The sequence below is a fragment of the Amblyomma americanum genome, chromosome 6, assembly GCF_052857255.1.
Source record: "Amblyomma americanum isolate KBUSLIRL-KWMA chromosome 6, ASM5285725v1, whole genome shotgun sequence".
Lineage (NCBI taxonomy): Eukaryota > Metazoa > Arthropoda > Arachnida > Ixodida > Ixodidae > Amblyomma > Amblyomma americanum.
In genome coordinates this window covers 61,628,725-61,649,906 of record NC_135502.1, presented here as the reverse complement: position 1 = coordinate 61,649,906, position 21,182 = coordinate 61,628,725, and the positions used below count along the sequence as shown (strand labels likewise).

The window sequence follows — 21,182 nt, the reverse complement described above, 5'->3', positions numbered from 1 at the left end:
CATCTCTTAAAGTGAACGTTGGAGTATGCGTAGAAGATAAATGAAAGCTGCCCGTAGCCAGACGGTGCACATTATCCGCTCGTGCAAGAAGCAAGAAGCGTTGGAACCATGTCGGTTCACCGCGCAGTCTCTGAATGTTGGTTCTCCTCATTAATTCGCAGATAACGAACATAGAGCGTAAACTGTTTATGGTCTATGGTTTATGGGTTGTTTTACGTCCCAAGGCGACTCAGACTATGAGGGATGCCGTAGTCAAGGGCTCCGAAAATTTCGACTACCTGGCGCTCTTTAACGGGCACTGACATGCACAGTACACGGGCTTCTGGAATTTCGCCTCCGTCGAAATTCGACCGCTGCCTTGGGCCAGTATACACATTGGTATTCACACTGTAGGCAGTTGCATGTGGCAATCGCTAAGCAAGCATAAATTAAGCTTCATCACAAAACATGCGCTGTGACGGCGGCGCACAAGACGCAAACAGTGGTGGCGTCTCGAGGCCTTTTTATTCGCGAATTTTATGCAAAAAAATAAAGGTTCAACACACAAAGGAAAGCTCCAATCACGTGGCTATAATTTTCAACATTTGATCATATTTTAGAATCACATTAGACTTATTTTATTCAGTCAGCCTGTACCATGCATCGTGAGTGGGCAAGGGAGCAGCCATTGCGCCAGCATGGCTAACACGCATCTGTTCTTCGCACCACAGGCGTTCCTGTCCCTGGCGACGTGTTGCCTGCTTGCTTCGCAGCCAGTCACACTTCATGAAGCTGGCTGTCTACCCGATGCCGATGCGACCGATCGCATTTGCCACGCATGTGCCTACATCGCGGAACAATCTCCTGTCATCGTACTAGATATCGGGCTCTTCGCTACCACAGCGACACCGCAGCAGCCCGAGCACTTTAAGGCCCTGCAGCCCGTCACCATCTTCAGTGGGCAAGGGAGCAGCCATTGCGCCAGCATGGCTAACACGCATCTGTTCTTCGCACCACAGGCGTTCCTGTCCCTGGCGACGTGTTGCCTGCTTGCTTCGCAGCCAGTCACACTTCATGAAGCTGGCTGTCTACCCGATGCCGATGCGACCGATCGCATTTGCCACGCATGCGCCTACATCGCGGAACAATCTCCTGTCATCGTACTAGATATCGGGCTCTTCGCTACCACAGCGACACCGCAGCAGCCCGAGCACTTTAAGGCCCTGCAGCCCGTCACCATCTTCAGTGGGCAAGGGAGCAGCCATTGCGCCAGCATGGCTAACACGCATCTGTTCTTCGCACCACAGGTGTGTAACCGGCACTCTCTTTTCGTTAGGAAAAACGATAACAGATTCCTTATTTCGCTCCCTTGCCCAAGGGTGATTTGTGCTGTTGCCTGCGATTGCTTTGACTCTGCATATCTGTTGCTATGCTGCGGCGACGTCGAGTCCAACCCTGGTCCCAACACACGTACCGCCTCTGCCTCTACTGATCCGGAACGCGATTCTCAGCAAATGAATGAGATAATGAAGTTACTTAAAGGCATTGACAAAAAAACGTCTGAACTCACGACTGGCCAAACTAAACTGAGTGCAGACGTTAACACAATCAAATCAAGCCAGGCAGTCCTCGAAACTAAGTTGCCTGATGTGTTCAACCGTTTGGAACTGATCGAAAGCAGATGCAAAACTCTGGAAACCCTAGAACTCGACGTCGCCGCAACTCAAGATACTGTCGAACAGCTGACTTCGCGACAGTATGAATTACAGGCTCGTATAGATGACCTTGAAGACCGTTCACGACGGAACAATTTAATCTTACGCGGTATACCCGACGCACGTGAAACCTGGGAACAGACTGAAAAAAAAATTATCACTGCATTTTCAACTTCTTTAGGCACTGATTTTGATCAACCGGTCATTGAGCGCGCCCACAGGATAGGTACGTTCTCACATCAAAAATGTCGGCCTGTAGTTATCCGGTTCGGCTCATTTAAAGACCGTGGCAGAATACTAGCATGTCGAGCTAAACTTAAAACTGACAACATTTCTGTACCAGAGGATTTTTCGCCAGCAACCCGTAACGCGCGCCAGCAACTTACTAATTTAGCTAAAAGCCTGCCTCAGTCACCAAAGTTCCAGCTTCGTTACAACAAACTCTACGTTAACAATAAGTGCTACATGTACGACAGCGTGACAAACGACATCGAACTGATAAAGGAATTTCCCACCGAAGTACTCGAAGAGGACACACCGCGGTCGCCTTCATCAAATGCCCAAAACACCGAAAACGCCCCGTAGCATCACGAGAGGGGACGTGGGCAGTCGTCGCCTTCACCACGCACATCTGTTCTTCTCGCTAACGTAAGAAGTATCGTAAACAAACGTGATGCATTTCATTCCGTAGCTGACACGTGTAACGCAGATATTATTGCACTTACTGAAACATGGCTTCATTCTAACATTCGTAACACCGAAATTTTCCAGGACTCATCCCGATACACTTTTTATCGCTGCGACCGCACGTCACGTCAGGGTGGTGGCGTATTACTTGCCATTTGTAAAACACTCCGGTCTTACGCTATTAACATCACAACAGATCTCGAGATTGTCTGGGCATGCGTGGAACTTGGACACTCTAAAATTGTTTTCGGGGTATGCTACCGTCCTCCCAGTCACTCTGCTAACTTCCTCGATGATCTGCACGATGCCATAAATGTTGTTTGCACACGACACCCCCTGGCGCCTGTTTTCTTACTTGGCGACTTCTATCTTCCTAACATATCTTGGTATTTTGATACCCCAGTTCAGAACCCTTCTTCTAACTTAAGCACCGATTTCTTAAACCTTTGTTCCACTTTTTCCTTTTCCCAACTAGTCTCTCAACCGACAAGAATTACTAATACCACTGCAAACACGCTGGACTTAATACTGACTACCCATCCCGATATGGCCTCAGAAATCACTTACTTACCTGGTCTCAGCGACCATCTATCGCTCTCATTTGACATTTGCATCGTTACTCCCCCAGCTGAGAAGATTTCTAAACACATCCGCGACTATAAAAAAGCTGATTTTCAGGCCATTAACAGGGAACTCGCCGAATTTATCGATTATTATTGCAACGGGTTTGATGACCGCTCTGTCGATACTAACTGGAATCTATTCGTTACCAAGGTTAAAGAATTAACAGATACATACATACCATTACGGACAATCTGTTCCCACTCGAGAGCCCCGTGGTACAACTCCTATCTTAAACGACTGTCCAATCGAAAAAAACGTCTCTACCGAGTTACGAAAAGGTCTGGTAGTAACGCAAAATGGGAGGCGTACCGCGAAGCTAACGCCGTTTACGTAACTGCACTTAAAAGCACAAAAAATAATTTTCTTCACAATACACTTCCTAGCATTCTTTCCACTGATCCTAAAAAGTTCTGGCGCATTGTCAACCCCAGCCACAGCGATACCATTAACTTATTAGACGAGAATGGCCTTGCCATCCCAGATGCAGAATGCCCAGCGGTACTGAACTCCACATTCTGTAAAAACATTGTTCATTGTACGAACACCATTTTTCCACAAGCGCAGACTTACAACTACATAACTATGGATCCCATTTGCATCGAAGCTTGCGGTATTGAGAAGATTATTGAATCCCTTAAACCATGCTCCAGTCCAGGTACTGACTCAATCAACGCGAAATTTCTTAAGGGTTCTCAAACTTACTGTTCATTGCTGCTTTGCAAGATATTTCAACAGTCCCTCGACACCGGTGCTCTGCCTGCTGACTGGACGGTCGGGAAGGTGGTCCCAATCCATAAATCAGGTAACAAGAATTCACCCCTTAACTACCGTCCCATATCTTTGACAAGTATTCCATGTAAAGTATTGGAGCACATATTATACACAGGTATCGCGAACTTCTTGGAGTCAAATTCATTTTTTACAGACATGCAGCACGGTTTTCGTAAGCGACTGTCTTGCGAAACTCAGTTAGCATCATTTACGCATAAACTTAATCTCATCCTTGATCGCCGCTCAACAGCTGACTGCGTCTTCCTCGACTTCGCAAAAGCCTTCGAAAAGGTATGCCACAAATTACTACTTTTTAAGCCAAGCAAACTAAACCTTGATCCTAGGCTTTTTTTCTGGCTCGAATATTTCCTTTGCAACCGCACTCAGTTCGTAACTGCTAACAATGCCACCTCTCCATCAACCCCCGTCCATTCTGGAGTGCCACAGGGATCCGTCTTAGGCCCTCTTTTATTTCTTATTTACATTAATGACCTACCTTCTTGCGTAACCTCTAACATACACTTATTCGCTGATGACTGCGTAATTTTTCGCGAAATTAACGACACTAACGACGTATGCGCTCTACAGAATGATCTATCTGCTATATCTGCATGGTGCAACTTATGGTTAATGCAACTTAATTCTTCTAAATGCAAAGTTTTACGTGTCTCCCGCACATCATCTACTACAGGTGCATATTGTCTAAATAATACCATACTGGAGGCCGTCACGTCATATCGCTACCTCGGAGTTCATATATCTTCCACTCTAAATTGGTCGCTCCATATTAACGCCATAATTAACAACGCTAACAGCATGCTAGGCTACCTACGCCGGAATTTCTCCAATTCCCCTACCTCCCTAAAACTCATGTTATACAAAACCCTTGTCCGTAGTAAACTAGAATACGCATCTGCAATTTGGGACCCCAGCTACGCAAACTCAATTAATGCACTCGAGCTTGTACAAAATAACGCCGCCCGTTTCATCCTACTTAACTTCAATCGTACTGCAAGTGTCACCTCCATGAAAAACACGCTCAACCTCCCACCCTTAGCCTCCCGTCGAAAATTTTCACGGTTATGTTTATTTCATAAAATTTTTTACAACTGTCCCAAACTACGCGATGAATTGATATCTCCTCCGTCTTTCATCTCTCCACGGCTAGACCACGTTCACAAGGTCGGTATAACGTCGCACGAAACAAAAGCTTGTTCTCAGTCGTTCATTCCCCGTACATCAGCAGATTGGAACCACCTTCCCGGATCGACAGCCTGCATTCAAGACATCCTGCGCTTCCGTAGCAATTTAGCTAACATTGTATACTAAGGTTCACAACAAATGTACTTATCATTCTCCATTTCCTTTGTTTACTTTAGTTTCCCTTGTTTTGTTCTCTTACCTTGCACTTACATATTATGCTTACTTCTGAATTGTATAACCAGGAACATGACGCTTGTATGTTGAATTTTTGTTTTTGTTCATTTTCTGTGATTTGTAACCACTCCCCTCTGAAATGCCTTTGGCCCTGAGGGTATCAATAATAAATAAATAAATAAATAAATTTACTATCGTTTTAGCAGGCTTAAGCGCTGCAAATCAGAACACAAGAGTCATGGATGAAGAGTGCTGCCGGCAGTATTGGTTTAGATTTGAGAAGGTCTCCACTTCTGAGCACGTTAACTTGTGCGAGCTAGCACTTAGTCTTTGTGAAAAAGCGAGAAAGGAAAAGCAAACGCTTGCAGCTTTTTGCAGAAAACAAGCAAAAAAAAAGAAGCAAGCAAAAAAAAGAAGCCGGCATGTCGTTTCCGTCGAAAGGCGATCAGACAGGGGGAATATTATGGAACTCGGGTGCGCGCTTTTGTCTGGACCGCAAACACGCGACTGTTGTCGTTCAAGCCGCACGCCTTTCCTACGTCATGCTGGACCTCGAAGAGCGCCCAGCCGTCAGAGACGTTCGTGATGTACCTTTGCAGCTGCAGGAGAGAGTGCAAGAAAGTTAAGAAAGTTAAGGTGCCACGGATCATTTTCTACTTTGCGGAAAACGAGGACCGCAAAAGAACACCAAAATCATTCGTCCAGATATTGTCACTAGTTATGAATCATTTCACGCATGATGGCAAGGCTGGAATCCGTAACACTTCAAAAAAGCATCAACCTACGCGCGATGCGCTGGCAGAGATACTATTGAGAACATGTTCCTTGCTATTACGTCTTCCCGGCGAATGGCAGCTGTCAGATATCTCCTTTCAGCCCAAAGGGTGTAGCTGGAAACGGTTGACGGTGAAAGTATGATTGCAGAAAAGAAGTAATACAATGTACGTTCGATGAACTGGCAAACTGCGAGTGCATCATGTATATTCTAGCTATCAATTCTTTTGTCAGACTGTTCTCAACGACATGAACCCGCGCTAATTAAGAGAGCGTGGACGCGTGTAAATAAAAAATACCGCGATCAATTTAATGGCAAGATGCTGTGGCTATAGTGAAAACAGATCTCTTTAAGGATGACACACTGGAGCGTTCATTATTTGCAATTGATCAAATTATTTCTCACGTTTACTGAGTAAAACTTCACAATCATCTCGTATGATAGATACATGTTATTGACCAGCCTCGTAAAATAAAAAAAACATGACATCCCGCTTACTTTTTTCATCAGAACCAATATCATCAGAGTTACCGGGGCCGGCAGCAATACTCTACTGACAAGATTCACACAAAGGAACCTACTGTAGCGGGAATGCTAATTGCCTTGCTTCTAAAGGCATAATTCACACACTACCCATGCTCGCACTTCGATTAGTACTGTCGCAACTTCGCGAGGAATGCTTTCTTGTGGTTCTGGGCACATATATGCACTAATTAGTGGATTCTGCCGTCGCTATTCAGTTGTGTTCTTTATAAGTCGACACCATAAAGCCTCTACTACCTATCAGCACACGTCAAGCAAGACATTAACATTTATTTTGCATTGTGCGATTTCTTTTTCTACTACGAAAAGAAAGTGCCAAAATTTGTATTCTCTAGAGCGCCGCCCAAAATAAATTCGCCGTCCGCATACCGTTTTTTTTTCTGTCAAGACCTGCGGCTCGTAAGGACGCTGCTTATGGGTTTGAACACCTAATTATAGAGTTTATTTTTAAAATGACGCTTTATAGGTTCCAATACATGAATAAAGGCGTTATGTTTGCTGACAATTTCCAAATAATTTATAACTGAGTTTCTTCTCTGATGCTGTCGCGATTTCATCAATCGAACAATGGCTGAGTTGTTTAGACTCACGTAAGGCACGAAAGAACCTGAATAAAAACACCGATATGTAGTTTTAATTCCCTCAAAACATTGAACCTGCCTCCTTCAGGAGCCAGAACGACAACAAACGACGTATCAGTAGTTGCAGTTGCAGTTACAGCAGTTCAAGAGAAAGATTAAATTAAAAATTTTGCTACACCTCCGAAGGTTAGAGCGTTCCCTTCAATACAGCCATAGCTGTATCCTACAATAAACCACAGTTGCCTCAAAAATAAAAATTATGTATAAGAAAGGTACAAGAAAGGTAGCGCGAATTTGTTCTACATAGCTGTGGTAGAGCTATTTTAAACATTCCTTTTGAGTAGCCCAGCTGCGGTATGCCATTATGTCAGCAACTCCTACTTAATCAACTGGCAAGGAAGTAATCTGAAAGCTCACCTTTACAGTCAAGGACTGCTCAGTCTCGAAACTGGCCCAGTAGCTGCGGTTACCGTGCACCCATGTCTTGTACGCGTACCCATCAAGGCGGTGGTAGTTTGGGTCTCCGCTGCTGACCGTTGTATTGCAGAGGACGTCGTAGTCGACCAGGAGAGTCCGTTCGCAGCTCTGATACGGCTGCGTTGGCTCGCTGCCTCCCTCCTCGCCGACGAACATCGCGACGCCCAATGTTGAGGAGAACATAATGCGGAAATTGTCACCTTGAGACCGCAAATGATGCTGTGCAATCCGCGCTAATTCCTGCATTTGGCCAACGAAAAGAACATGTCATATCATTTGTCAAGCAGGTTGTCAAGAAATTTTCCTTTTTATGCCACATGAGAAATTGCTGCCAGGGGAAGATATCACGGGCTCGAAGTGAACACATTAACTTCAAAAAGATGATCGCCGGCCTAGAATCCCCGGACCGGTCCCATAAATGTCTTTGAGGTAATACGTCATGCACTGAAGAGTGTATTCCGCGTGTTACAAAAAGGTTGCTAATAGCTGTATTTGGCGCAGTCAAGGTGCCGCTATGATTTCTAAGAGAGAAAACGAACTTGCGACGTTGACAGACGTAGCGCTCCCCGACTGAGCACAAATTCAATGCGAGAGCACAAAACTGTACACCCCCCGCCCCGCCCCCTCTCCCCGAAAGGTACTGTGAGGGTGGCTACCTCCAAATTGTAGTTGATTGTAACATCTATGAAGGTACAGACCGGATTAAAATCAGATTCCTGATCGGGTGGGGAGGAGAAAACAGCCCGGTGAGAGAGCGCGCGGGCGGCTGCGTCTGCTGCCTCGTTTCCTGCCAACCCGTGGTGAGCAAGGACCCATATAAGGTAACGGTGTGCGAGGTTCGTATCCCGTATGCAATTTTGGTAGATTCAATGGGCTAGGAAGGGAGTGCAGCCTTGTTTGACGTTCCAACAGGACCCTCGCGAGCCGGAGATAGTCATCGCCTTCACACTCGCCCATGTAAAGGCCTCAAGAAAGCGGATGAGCGGTTCCTCCTTCACCTTCTCACAAATACATTGCTTTGCCCTGCAGCACTAAAACATTTTGACCCCTCCTTTAGCGGCAGCTGCTGCCCGCAATGTAGAGTGGTGTCTATCACATGGTGTGGGCCTGCCCCTCCAACCCGGCTATTACCCCCATCCCCAACCCAACCCGGGAGGACTGGGAGGTGACCTTGCTCGGCTTCCACGACTTACAGGCCCAACAAGCCTTAGTCGGGCGCGCCCTGGCGGTGGCCACCGCCACGGGGGTCCCAAACTAGGGACCTCCGCCTAGTGCTTGTAAGGATCGGTCTCTTACGGGCTGATCCAAACATACCTCTGGTCCCTTCCTAATGAATGTTTTCACCCCCACCACCACCAAACTTTACACAAAAAGTCACTTAATATGACTTGCCTTTTCTCTTGCGGTTGCACTGGAATTACGCTCTCATATTTCTGATTCTTTCCTAAGGCCCATAAAAGCTTTTCCACCTTTCGTCACGATGCCAATATCTCCCTCAAATAAAGCAGTGATATTTGCACACTCGAATGCAAAGGGAAGAACTTGTGCTCGGATATTCGTGAGCTTTAGAATGAGAAAAATATCCTGATGTCGTTTGAATGATTCTTGCCCATTACAGAGTTCTTTCAGGTGATCATCACAGCGCATTTCTCCTTTCGCATTTGTTCTTGTGTCATGCTACGTATATTTTCACCCAGTAGTGGCAGGTGAAGAGAACGCGAGCATAGAAGAATACGAAGGGATGATGGTTTATGGTTTATAGAGATATAACGCCCCAAAGCGACTGAGGCTATGCGGGACGCCGTAGTGAAGGTCTCTGGATATTTCGACCACCTGGGGTTCAATCTCACAAAACGGGGCCTCTGAACAACAAGCATTCACAGGAGCATTGGGGGTGTATGAGTAAAGTGTGGTGAAGGGTATTACGCTGTCGAGATCCCCCGTTTGAATTTTTACTTCTGAGACAAACACCACTTGTTAGATAACCAGCTGTGAGGACTAAAAGTGAAGGTGAAGCTGATACCTAAATTATCAAGAGTTCACAAAAAGAAACAAAAACGCGGACGAACAGCAAGCCACTGCAGCTGCGCTGCTCTGGTGCGTTGCTGTGCGGCCGTGCTCCTTCTAGGCGTGCTGTGGTGAACTGAAGTTGGTGGAAATCACTAGCTTAGGAAGTCGTCGACAGCTAACGGTCCTAATCTCGATTTCGGCAGCAGAAAGCATAATAGAAAAAAGCCATGGGTATCACCTGCGGCTTATACGGGTAACTTATGCGCTATTCGTAACCCGTAACTAAGGCAACAGTTAAAAATAACACAGAACAATTACCCCTGTGTACCAGGAGATGCAGCTACAGCTGTTGAGGTATTACATTCCCTTCTCCTTCCGCGGTAAGCACTCTGTGTTGTTCTCGTGGCCACCCCTCTCTGGTAGCGCATTCTTGAGCCCTCGCAGTAACGTCCTCATAAAACAGCAACCACCCGCGGGTTGCGTAATCTACACTCTCTCCTTACCATCCACGGTTACCCTCCTCCTTCCTCCACGATAACCATACCGTCTCGATGGTTACGGTTGCAACCTACCTCCGGTCACGGATTCCTCTGCTCTACTCATGCCCTCCGTTTGCGCCTTCCTCATCCTCACTCTCCCGGGGCTTCCCATGGCAACCAGCCACCAGAGGTGCCGGCTACTACAAATACTACTACACCAACGCAAAACACAGCAACGGCCGCCAAGTTTGCTGCTGTAAAATTAGCCTGTGCATAATGCAGGTTTGAAAATTTGAAAATACTTCATTCTATAAGTTTTCAGAAAAAATTCGTCTGGTCTACAGCGATTGAAAACGATATATTTCTCCTTAGAAAATCACACCAACAATGGCGATAATTATCCTCTAGTTTTGTGTACACGCCTAGCTGAATTTCCGGTGAGGCTTTTTTTTCTTATCCATTTAAAATGCCTTAATTTATACGTGTCCTGTCTCCATACAGAAAAGTCATTTGTACACTTCTACCCATTATAGTCATTGCGTGTTGCCTGTTGCCGCCAATAAACCTGGAGGCAAGAGAAATTATCCAGCCAGGTGCTGATTGCTATTTTTACACAGGTGCCGCAAGTGACGTTGCTCGTGGCTTCGCACGAATCACGGCGGTTTCCTGAGATATTGACGACGGTCAGTCCCGAAAAGTACGCATGAAGTGCTGGTACCAAAACATTTTCCGGGACAGTGTGCAGGGCACGCATGCGTAATCCACAAGGGGGCCTTTAAGGTAAATAAACTGAACTGAACTGAACTGAACTGAACCCAAGTGCGAATTAGTTGCCCGGAACTCTGCGATCTCGGCCGGGCATAACGGACAGGAGTTTCCGCTCAGCTTTGCCCGGAATAAAGCCGTGGGAGGCGTCCCTCACGATGAGTTAAGAATCTGGACTTCTTGCACTCACCAGGAAACAATTCGGTAAATTTAGTTTCTTGTTAAGCAAAATAAGCAATCATTATTTATTTTCATTGTAATCGCAGAAGGCTGCTTCCTCCTTTTCTGCATCCAACCGAAGGAATCTGACACCTCTCTTCCTCTTCAGCACAAATGCACACCGCATGCCGGCCTCGATATAAGAGTGGCTAGGCACCAGCAGGTGAGACAGCAGTGCGCATGCGTGCCCTGGGAGCTTTTGTCTCCGACGGTACATAGGCACATCATCATCATCATCATTATCATCATCAGCCTCAGTGCGCCCAATACGGGGCAAAGGCCTGTCTGATGTCTCTCCAATTAACCCGGTCCTTTCCCAGCTGTGCCCACCCTATCCCCGCGAACTCCTTCATCTGATCCGCCCATCTAACTTTCTGCCGCCCCCTGCTATTTTGCCTTCTCTTGGAATTCACTCCGTTACCCTTAAGGACCAGCGGTTACCTTGCCTTCGCATTACATGCCCTGCCCAAGCCCATTTCTTTCCTATTCATTTCGACCAGTATGTCATTAACCCGCGTTTGTTCCTTCACCCACTCAACCACTCTGCCCGCTTCCGATCTCTTAACGTTACACCTATCATTTTTATTTCCATAGCTCGCTGCGTTGTCCCTAACTTGAGCTGAACCCTTTTCGTTATTTATATAGAGCCTGCACGTTTCTGCACACCATGCATAGTCTTTTAGTCATGGAGCAGCCAATGAGGCCGTCTACTGTTCTGTGACGTTGCGAGCTTACAGCCGGTGGTGTTTCGGAATTGGTTCCAAATTGCAGAAGCTGCACGCAAAATGCGCAGCAAAAATTTAATATAAAACCGTGACCTGCCAGCTAATCAAAAATTATCCAAAAGAGCATCCGTGGGCCTTCCCTACAATACTACGCGGGATTCTATGTGCACAGAGTCGGGTACACTTACTATGTCGGAACCAGCGTAGCGAATAACTCACAAAGCCAGGCAGCATCCGCGGAGATCCGTTTAACGACACAGGGAAGGATATACACCCATTATAACCGTTCGGTGGACCTCTCGGAAGATCGTGAACGTGGGTCTGGATAATAATTGTGGTAATATACCTGAAAAAAATAATTATAAGATTAAATGTAAAACAAAATAGTCAATTTCGAGAGGAGCACGTTCTGGCAACCTTTGGAATGGTAAGCAGGCATGGAACAGAGAACGAAGATATTTCCGGTAAGAGATCGTTTACTCACGACTTCATGCTCAAAAACCTTTAATAGCGCTCGTAGAAATCAATAAGAGAAGTATTACAAGGTACTGGCATCCACTAGATATCCACATGTATTAGGAGTATGGACTAAATGTTGCTAAATTAACTGAAATAAATTAAACGAGCTGGAGTCTCAGGAGTTTGTTTTGCAGGATTTCAGTCATTTTTGGTTGATTCGCGAAACGTCGTGGTAATAACAGAACAACGTGAGCACTTCAGCATTATCTAATGGAGAAAAAACTGAAAAGAAATCTAGATAATGAACTATACCTTACCTTTTACAATGGAAGCGGTAGATCTAGAGCGGAATCGATCAGTGAAAGTTCCCTAATCTGTGAAATAATTAAAAGCGCAACCACAGCCTCCTCCGGCCCTGTTTAAAGTTTCAAACTTCCCAAACTTTGCATTCTTTTTGGCATTTGATGAAACTGAGTTCCGGAACATAAAGGTTCTTTCATTGGCCAAACCTCTCAAGCACGACAGGACAGGATAGTGTGATTTAAGAAATATTTACTAGATACCAAAAAATGTGTTTGGCACATTCTCAACGATTGCTCCTTAAGAGGAGAAATATCGGAAGTCAAACATATCTGTCATACGGTCTATCTGTAAGTAGGGCAAAAAATCTGATAAAAGGAACAACCGACCGACAGCAATATTGCCTTCCATTCCATTTTCAGAGGAGAAAATTATGGATCAGAACATGGGGTCGTTCTGTAATATTCACTATCGTCAATGCAGCACAGTTTGGTATTCGGCATGAGTGTAGCACTATATATCTTGAAAACTGCTACAATAAGACTGGCATGTAAAAAGATAAAAACAAGATAAGCCTTGGCCTTCGACTATTTCTGGACTTCACGAAGGCTTTGGATGAAGTTTACTACAGCATTTTTCTGAAGAAACAGTGTAAGATAGCATATAGTGGGCCCAACCACACTTTTTCTCTAACTACCTTTCAAATCCTGAGAGCCAAAGTTGACTTCCTCAATTTCAAACCTCTTCTCTAAGCGTGCTGCAAGATTTTGTTTTAGGATCTTTTCTTTTATGCCAACGATATCGCGCAATAATGATTGAATTGTACACTGAATTGATACGGCGTTGCTTGTCCGGCAGGAGTCCTACAAATGGTGATTAAGAAAATGAGTGATTGCTTTTCATATAATCATATTCACATTAAACAGCAGAATACGGCTTTTGTTTGTTTCAGAACTCCTCACACAAAAAATATTTTAAAAGAATCGGTTATTCTGCACGACACTTTCTGCTCCAGATGCGAATGTGCTCCTCTGCCCTTCTCTGAGACAATCAAATCACTGGGCATATATTTTAACACAAACATGTCCAGGGCACCTTCTGTTGAGCATCTCATCAAACGTGTCCGCGTAACTTCTACGTATGCGTACAGAACAAACTTTAAGGCTTAATGTAAGTTGCGTCGGATTGTATGTAAGGTTATAAGACAGCCTGTTTTAATGATATATCGCTCTTCATGGCTCGCGTGCATTGCCAAAAGTAAGAAAGATCGGGAGCTTTGTGCCAAGAATCAGCGCAAACATTTTGCATGGCATCTCTTCGGAGATCATAAATACCACCAAGTACTTTCGTTCAGATCCACTTGTACACGTAATAATTAACATAAACTACTTATCAATAAAATTTAAGCATCCTGAAAAGAAGGCTGAAGTAATATAAACAAACACGTAAAACCTTTCCGCGTTATTTACAAAAGAAAAAAAGGAGCCGAATATCCATACCCTTTGTTTCATTTTAACCAGCTTCCCACTGAAACACTATCATTACTGTCACCTAAAGAGGTCAAACCTAAAGTAAAATTCTTTCTAATTCTGTCTTGAACGTTGTGAGTGCTGTATTGAAATGACTGCTGAAAAATATTTTGAATGTTTTGTTGACATGGTTTCGGAAGCTCGATCGTCTTAAGTTGTGTGCTTAGAACTTGTGTATAAACTAACTTCCATCTTGAAGTGTGTGCAAGCATGATGCTGTTTCTAAGGAAGTTTCGTTGTGTTTATTATACTGAGCTTTGTTTTTAGTCTATATAACGGCATCTCCTGAGAGACCAAGACCGTTACCCCTACACGCTCGAAGCATTTTGGAAGCGCACGGAACTAGTGCGAATTGGTGACATAGACCGATAATCGCAGATTACCAGTTTTTGAGGCTATATGTATGGCAGCATTTAGCGTGTAGGCTAGCGACACTTGCTGGACAAACTCCCTAGCTCTCGTGTAGTCGGATATACTTTAAGCATAATTCCTGTATTATACAGGGCCGCCCTGTATAAAACAGGGCCATTCTTTGTAATGCAGGGTTATTCTGTACAATACAGGCCTATTCTGAGAAATGCAGGACACTCATCGGCATACAGGAACACCCTGTATCTGAATCCTGTACAATAAGCCTGTCTGCAGTCTACAGTTTAAACCTCATAGAGGATTTTTTCTTAGGATTTAGAGATATTCATTTACATTTGTTGATTGGAAGCTTGTAAATTTTTACTTCTATGCACTTTTAAATAAAGTTACTAGGAAAGAATTGATTTTGCCACAAATAAAATGAATTGCTAGAATATTCAAGAATTATTTATTCCCACTTAAATAAAATACAAAACCTTTCTGCACAATATAGTGTGATAGTGATAATTCGTTACACAAGAACGGTGATTTAGCAAATTCATTTCAATGATAGGGAACTCCATGTAACCGTGCTTTCTGCCGCCGATCCTGCCTTAAATTGTGCACTCAGCTGGTATTATTTATTCCCACTTCAATAAAATAAAAACTTTATTGCAAAACATCGAGAATCACTATCACTATCGAGTAATAGTGATATTTAGTTACACGAGAACATTAATCCAGCAAACTGATTTCAATGGTAGTGTATTCCATGTGAGAAAGTCTTCCGCGGATTCCGTCGCAATTTCTGCACTGAGGTGGTCATGGTAAGATGATGATGATTTATTATTTTCGAGCTAATAAGAGCGCTTTCGCAGAGACGGACAATCATTCGACCAATACGGCAACACGTTTCTGTTGCTAACGTGCAACGCTTTTAGGCCATATTTTGCCGTACAGTCGTGGTTGCCGTAGTTAGCGAATATACCGCACGACGGAGCAAATTCTCTAATGTTACGGATGTTTCCCTGTGGAGTGATTTATATCATAGGGGCTATTGTTGTAGGCCAGAACGAAAGTTTGAGATTACGGACCGCAGCGACGTATTTCTACTACACTGAATGAAAGTTTTCGCCTGTTCAACAGAGGCAGATATGTACAGCCAGCTCGAGACAAACTCCCTCCGGAACCACCACCACACCACCAAAACCACACCACCTTCCTGTCCCAACTCACAATAACCAGCGCGCACTGGCCGTCATGCAGCAGCAGGTAGCCCGCTCTATATCGCTCCACGTGAGTGTGCCCAAACCTTCTTATCCTCCTCCAACACCCCCCCCCCCCCCCCTACAACCACATAAACGAAACCCGAGTACCTTTACTACCACCTCATGATAATCTGCTCTGTCCAGCTTAGCCTGAGCGAGTAGCAGTGGTTTATCGCACAGGCCCGAAGGATAGCATAAGCTACCATACTCCTGTACAGAAGACACCGCCCGCAACGATCGCTCCCCCTATATAATCACCTTTCCTAAAATAGTTTCACCCCCGCCCAAAACGGCCGCATTGTGGGCAGGGCTTTTGTTTGTTTTAGTTCTTTTTGCTTCTGCCCAATATATACCGAATGTGCCGCCGTCAGCACGCCTAACACGAACGCTCGATTGCGCGTCCTGCATTGATATAACGGCTCCTGACCGAAAAAGTCCTCCAGCTAGGCCTACACAACACGATAGGTGAGCTTACCGAGGCCCACCGACAGACAATACATACGTCTCGCGAGAACCACCACCAGCGGACACATCCTACACACCCTCGGTATCAGGATACCAGCCACGAATCCCACATAAATCCAGGTCCCCCACCACATTCACCGCGGACTACTTATTAAACCTCTCCCCAAAAACATGCACCCCACCTACCACAAACCGCGCCGCAGAGCTCGCGCATGGGAGCTCCACAAACACTACGGCACGGAACCGTATGTCGTGTGGGTGGATGCCGCAAGCACAGGCGAGTACGCGGTTCTAGCCATCATGAACCCCTCCCTCCAACCGATTGCCACCCTTCACGTATCCCCCACTGCCACTTCGGAGGAGAGAGGGCCGCCATTGCCCTAGCCATCACGCGCACGGAGCCCCGGTATATACTGTCGGACTCTAAAACTGCCATACTAAATTTTTTTCGTGGGAGAGTTCATGTCCCTGCATTTCGCACCCGCTCCGCTACATGGAGCTCATATGAGTGCCTGCCCACTCCCGGCAGGCACCGGGCAGCCTCCACTCCGAGGTTCTCTCAACCGGGCACCAGCGGCCTCCGATCTAAGGATCTCACGAGAGCGCATGCATTCACTCAGTGAACTGACGCAGGCCTGCAAAGCCGACCGTCGGCTCTACCCCCCACCCCATCCCTCCCTGCATAATTATCACCAAACATTTTGGAGGCGGCTCCAAACACGCACCTTACCCTCTCCTTATATACGCTCGCGCTATCACCAAGTCCACACAAACCCCTCCTGTACCCTCCGCCACCACCCCAAAGCCACTCTCGATCATATCATTTTCCTCTGCCCGGCGCATCCCCCCCTGCGGGGCCTGGAGATCCTTACCACTTGGAAGGCTTGGGAGACCCTACTGTGCTGCGAGGACCCGGCCAAGCAATCCATCGCCATAGGCCGGGCTGCCAGCGTCATGAGCCTCCGGGACATGAACATTTGAGTGCAGTGGGGCCGTGCGGGGGTCCAACGACCTGCGTGTCCTAAACTCCCCTGTGTCCATTGAAGTTTTCACCACCACACGGAGCGCTGGGCGCTGAGTCCGAGACCATGCTGCACGGTGTGTCTGCGGCGGTTGGAGTCAGCTCGTGCTCTGCCCTTGCAAAAATTTCTTTAGGCAGTCTTAGACAGCCCATAGACTTCATTCTATAAAGTCTATTATAAAGTTTATAGACTGTCTATAGACTTGTCCAAGATAATAGTCTGTAGGCAATACAAATCCTATAAACAGTCTGTCGAATCTGTACATTTAGGGTCACACAATAGACTTTTGTCTATAGACACTCTATAGACTATAAATAGAGAGAAATAAACATATATAGGAAGGCAATAGAGTCTATAGGAAGTCTGTAGACTGTCTATAAACCAGCATGGTTCCACCCTAATATTGTCTCAGCCCCAGCGGCTGACACCCAGCGGCGCTAATGTCAGCTGAAGACATGCGCTTGAGCGTTCGTGTTAAGCGTGCTGACGGCTGTTCATCGGAAATGAAGCGCAAGAGTGAAGTAGGAATGGGTAAAAGGATCCATCTTAGTTGCTGCTTTGTTGCGTTATGACCTACTTCTGGGACCACTTCAGTTCATGTGGCCGCTTCTACCGAAAAGTGTAGGGAAGCTACAGAGATAACAGCGATCCGCTGGACTCAGCTTCGGGAAAAATACTTTGCCTGCAGAAGGAGCTCCGCTATCAGAGCACTTTAAGCCCCTATACTTTACCGTTCGCGCTCCAGCGACATCGTACTCAGCAACAGACAACCTTCGAGTACGAAAAAGCTGTAAGAGCTCCGGTCCCAACTACCGCTAGGAGCACCGCTAAAGCACCAGCGCAGTACCTCTTCCGGGACGCGGGAAGAAAGCATATAAAATCGTTTGTCAATTTTTCTGTGTAACAAATTTTTTTTTCTTTTAGGGTATCCTGTCAGAAATTTTGACGTGTCTTGCACGTCAAAAACACCTTTTCGTCATTGTAGCAAAAGGACGATGAGGTGCTGAGGGCTTCTGTCGCGAGGATGTGTCTGCAATAAATGTAGTAATTTGCAGTTTGCTTCTATCATTATTTCAGTATGCTACAATAATATTTACAAAATCTTTTTGAAGCGCTAAAAGAATGTTTTAAAAAATCTTCAACAGTGCCGTTAGACACTTTGCTAATGTTGCCATGTTGACGGTAGAAATTATAAACGCTTTCAATTAACATAATCCCCGTGAATATCGATGGTAAACTGTTGGACTACTGTTCATAGGTTATTGGAAGCCACTGTCTTTAAGTCGTTTGTAGGAAGTGTAAAGAAACTGTCGACAAGTTGATGACAGGACGTACAAAGACTTTTCACACTTTTGACTCTCATGAATATTGATGGTCAGTCGTCGTAAGATGGTTGATAGGATGTTCCTAAAAAGTATAAACAAAAAAGAATATCAATTGGTTTTTTAATAGCTTCTATTACCATCCGTCAGTATATTTTGTAAAGAATGCCACTACTAATTTTAGTACGGTTCGCAGCCCATTCGTAGGACACTCCTGGTCCCTTTTCGCAAGAAATCTTTGATCACCAGCGGACGATAATGGTTACAGAATTACTACTTAGGGGATATCCTATTAATATTCTACTCGCAATGAATCCGTTCATATAGCTGTCAAGTTCACATTCTGCTCACAAAGAGGCCGTATCAATGGAACATAATAGAGTCCAAGTCGAATATGCTTACCCTACAGATGGTGGCAATTCGGAAACAAATTGGTCGACTACATCACCGGTGCCCAGTTCCACTCCGAGGAAAACCATTGGTGTCTTGTGGTTCTGTTGGCGCACCACTCTATCCAGCACCTGTGTCGTGTGAACGTTACCCGCAACGCGCCTTCAAGTGCTGTCAGAAATGATACACGCTAATGCAGCTGGAGAATTCTACTCCTGAACAAGAGCTACTCCCAGTCCCCACTAACTGTGGTGCTTGCACACGGACAATATGAATGTAAAAAAATATGAACCAATACAAAATTCGGGTGACTGAAGCTACACTATTTATTGCAACTTTTTTACAGCCACGAATGCATGATCAAAAAGAATAGGAGATTACGATAAGCATCTGCACCTTACAACTAACACCGCAATACTATGATGTCGCACAAAGTGGCTGGCGTTTGAGAACTGTAAAGAGAAATAACTGACCAAGAAATCCGCTAAAAAAACTAGCTAAGAAAAACTATTTCGCTTTGGAATTAGTTACTTTCCTTTCACTGGCAATAGCTTTTCTAGCGCCAGATGGTGAAAAGAAAAGCCAAATTGTTGAAAATTGCGGAACTTCCTCTGTTGCTACACGTTTTTAAAATACATGTCGGGGCTGTTTAGGCATAGTGAAGGTGTAAGATCCCATTTTAATAATAAGGTTATTGCGCTGGTGCCGACCGATCAAGACCAATAATGTTTAGGTTGTGTTATCGTCATTTGCTGCAGAGTAACAATTCCTGGATCCAGAACCCAAAATTTACTCTAAGGAATCGAAAATCCATATATGATCATGCTTTTGCTCATGCTTCTTGCGGACTACCTTACGTTTGGGTTAAGCTTCAATATGTCACTTTCACATTTATTCTGTCTAAAAAAGCAGTACAAGGGCTCACCTCGAACATGGGCTTCAGCTGGTTCGTGTTCATGCCCTCGCGGCGAGCGAAATCCAGAACTCCCATAGCCGACACCCTCATCGTTCGCACAAAATATTCCAACTGGGGCACTGCAGTGGGAATGTAGGCCACGGTGCTGTTGCTGTGCTTGGCTTGGAGCAGAGAGAAACTCACACCGACTCCTATTTGTGAATTAGTCTCGGTAGCCTGCATACAGGAAGGCGGGCGTGTTACAGTGTTACAGTGAACTCCAATAAGGTATAAAGCAGAGCTACTTGGTGCATTTCTTCAGTACGCTGCCGCATAGCAGAACACAGCGACTGCGTAGGCACTGTACCATTGTGCTCTGCTCGTCGCTTTGTGCTGGCGTATAGACGCCCGCCTTCTCTTAGAAATCAATCGAATCGCCTCCGAAAGTTGACACCATGGTTTTCGAGAAATATTGTATACGAAGTCAGCTGTCTATCACGGCGGATACTTAGGAATAAAAATACCCAGCAAAAAAACTGCCCCACTAAAGCCCGTTTCTATGCACAGCAGTGTGCAAGTTATGCTAATGCCGAATTCATTTCTCTGATTTCGTTCTTACTGTTGTTGCAATCCATAAAACGTCTTCTATCTTGCAGTATATACGCTAGGCGCGAGTCCTGACCGCTAACATTCGGTCAAATCACGGCGGATGTTACACGTGTTGGGAGATGGCATACCGATAACGGATTCGTAGAGCTCGTGTTTTCCTGAGAAAGGTCGTCAAATGTTTCGGTCATGGGCATGACACTAAATGAAAAAGTATTATGTAAACCAGGCATGGCAGGTCAATCTATGTTGCTAGGAGAAAGCAGTATTTCAAGGAGGACTGCATCAGAGAACGTAACTACTTAAAAAAAAACCTCTCACTCGCCGATTTCTTCTGCTTCACGGGCGCACACTTCCTCTCGGGTAAAATTTCGCCCTATCACACAATGCTTTTGACAGTGTTCCCGCAGAAACAGACGGAAATAAAAACCTATGTTGTAAGCCTCTGCTCGCAACACCTTAAAACAGGGCCTTTAATTCGAATTTTACACTCCCGTTAATTCGCTACCGCTAGCGCGGATGATTGAGCACATGCGTAAGTTTTATTGAACCAACTGTAAGTAATGCCGCTTCAGTACCTTTTTGAATGCCTCCCATGAGGTCTTTCCGTACAGCGGTACGAAGTCTGTGCCGTCTTTCACGAGATCAGGGTAGATGGCATAGTCGCACATGGTCCCATCGAACACCGTCGGGTTCGACAAACTCTCTCCGACGACGCAGATCAGCATGCCGGGTCGAGTTGTGGCTGTCGATGTCATGGCTGCGTAGGAGCGCGGCGATACTGCAGTACGAGTGCTATATACAGGAAATGCAGGTCGTTGTGGGGATTCTTTTCGCCAGTGAAAGTGAAA

At 45.4% G+C, this 21,182-nt stretch overlaps 1 protein-coding gene across 1 annotated transcript; it reads right to left on the bottom strand.

Moving 5' to 3' along the window:
• Positions 1-5,576: 5,576 nt before the first annotated feature.
• LOC144094747 (uncharacterized) lies at positions 5,577-21,090 on the bottom strand. Its single transcript, XM_077628658.1, has 6 exons — positions 20,910-21,090; positions 19,756-19,962; positions 18,843-18,961; positions 11,947-12,073; positions 7,470-7,769; positions 5,577-5,752 (listed from the first exon to the last, which is right to left on the bottom strand). The coding sequence occupies exons 1-6, from the start codon at positions 21,087-21,089 to the stop codon at positions 5,615-5,617; spliced, it is 1,071 nt and encodes a 356-aa protein (XP_077484784.1). The 5' UTR covers position 21,090; the 3' UTR covers positions 5,577-5,614.
• Positions 21,091-21,182: the final 92 nt, after the last annotated feature.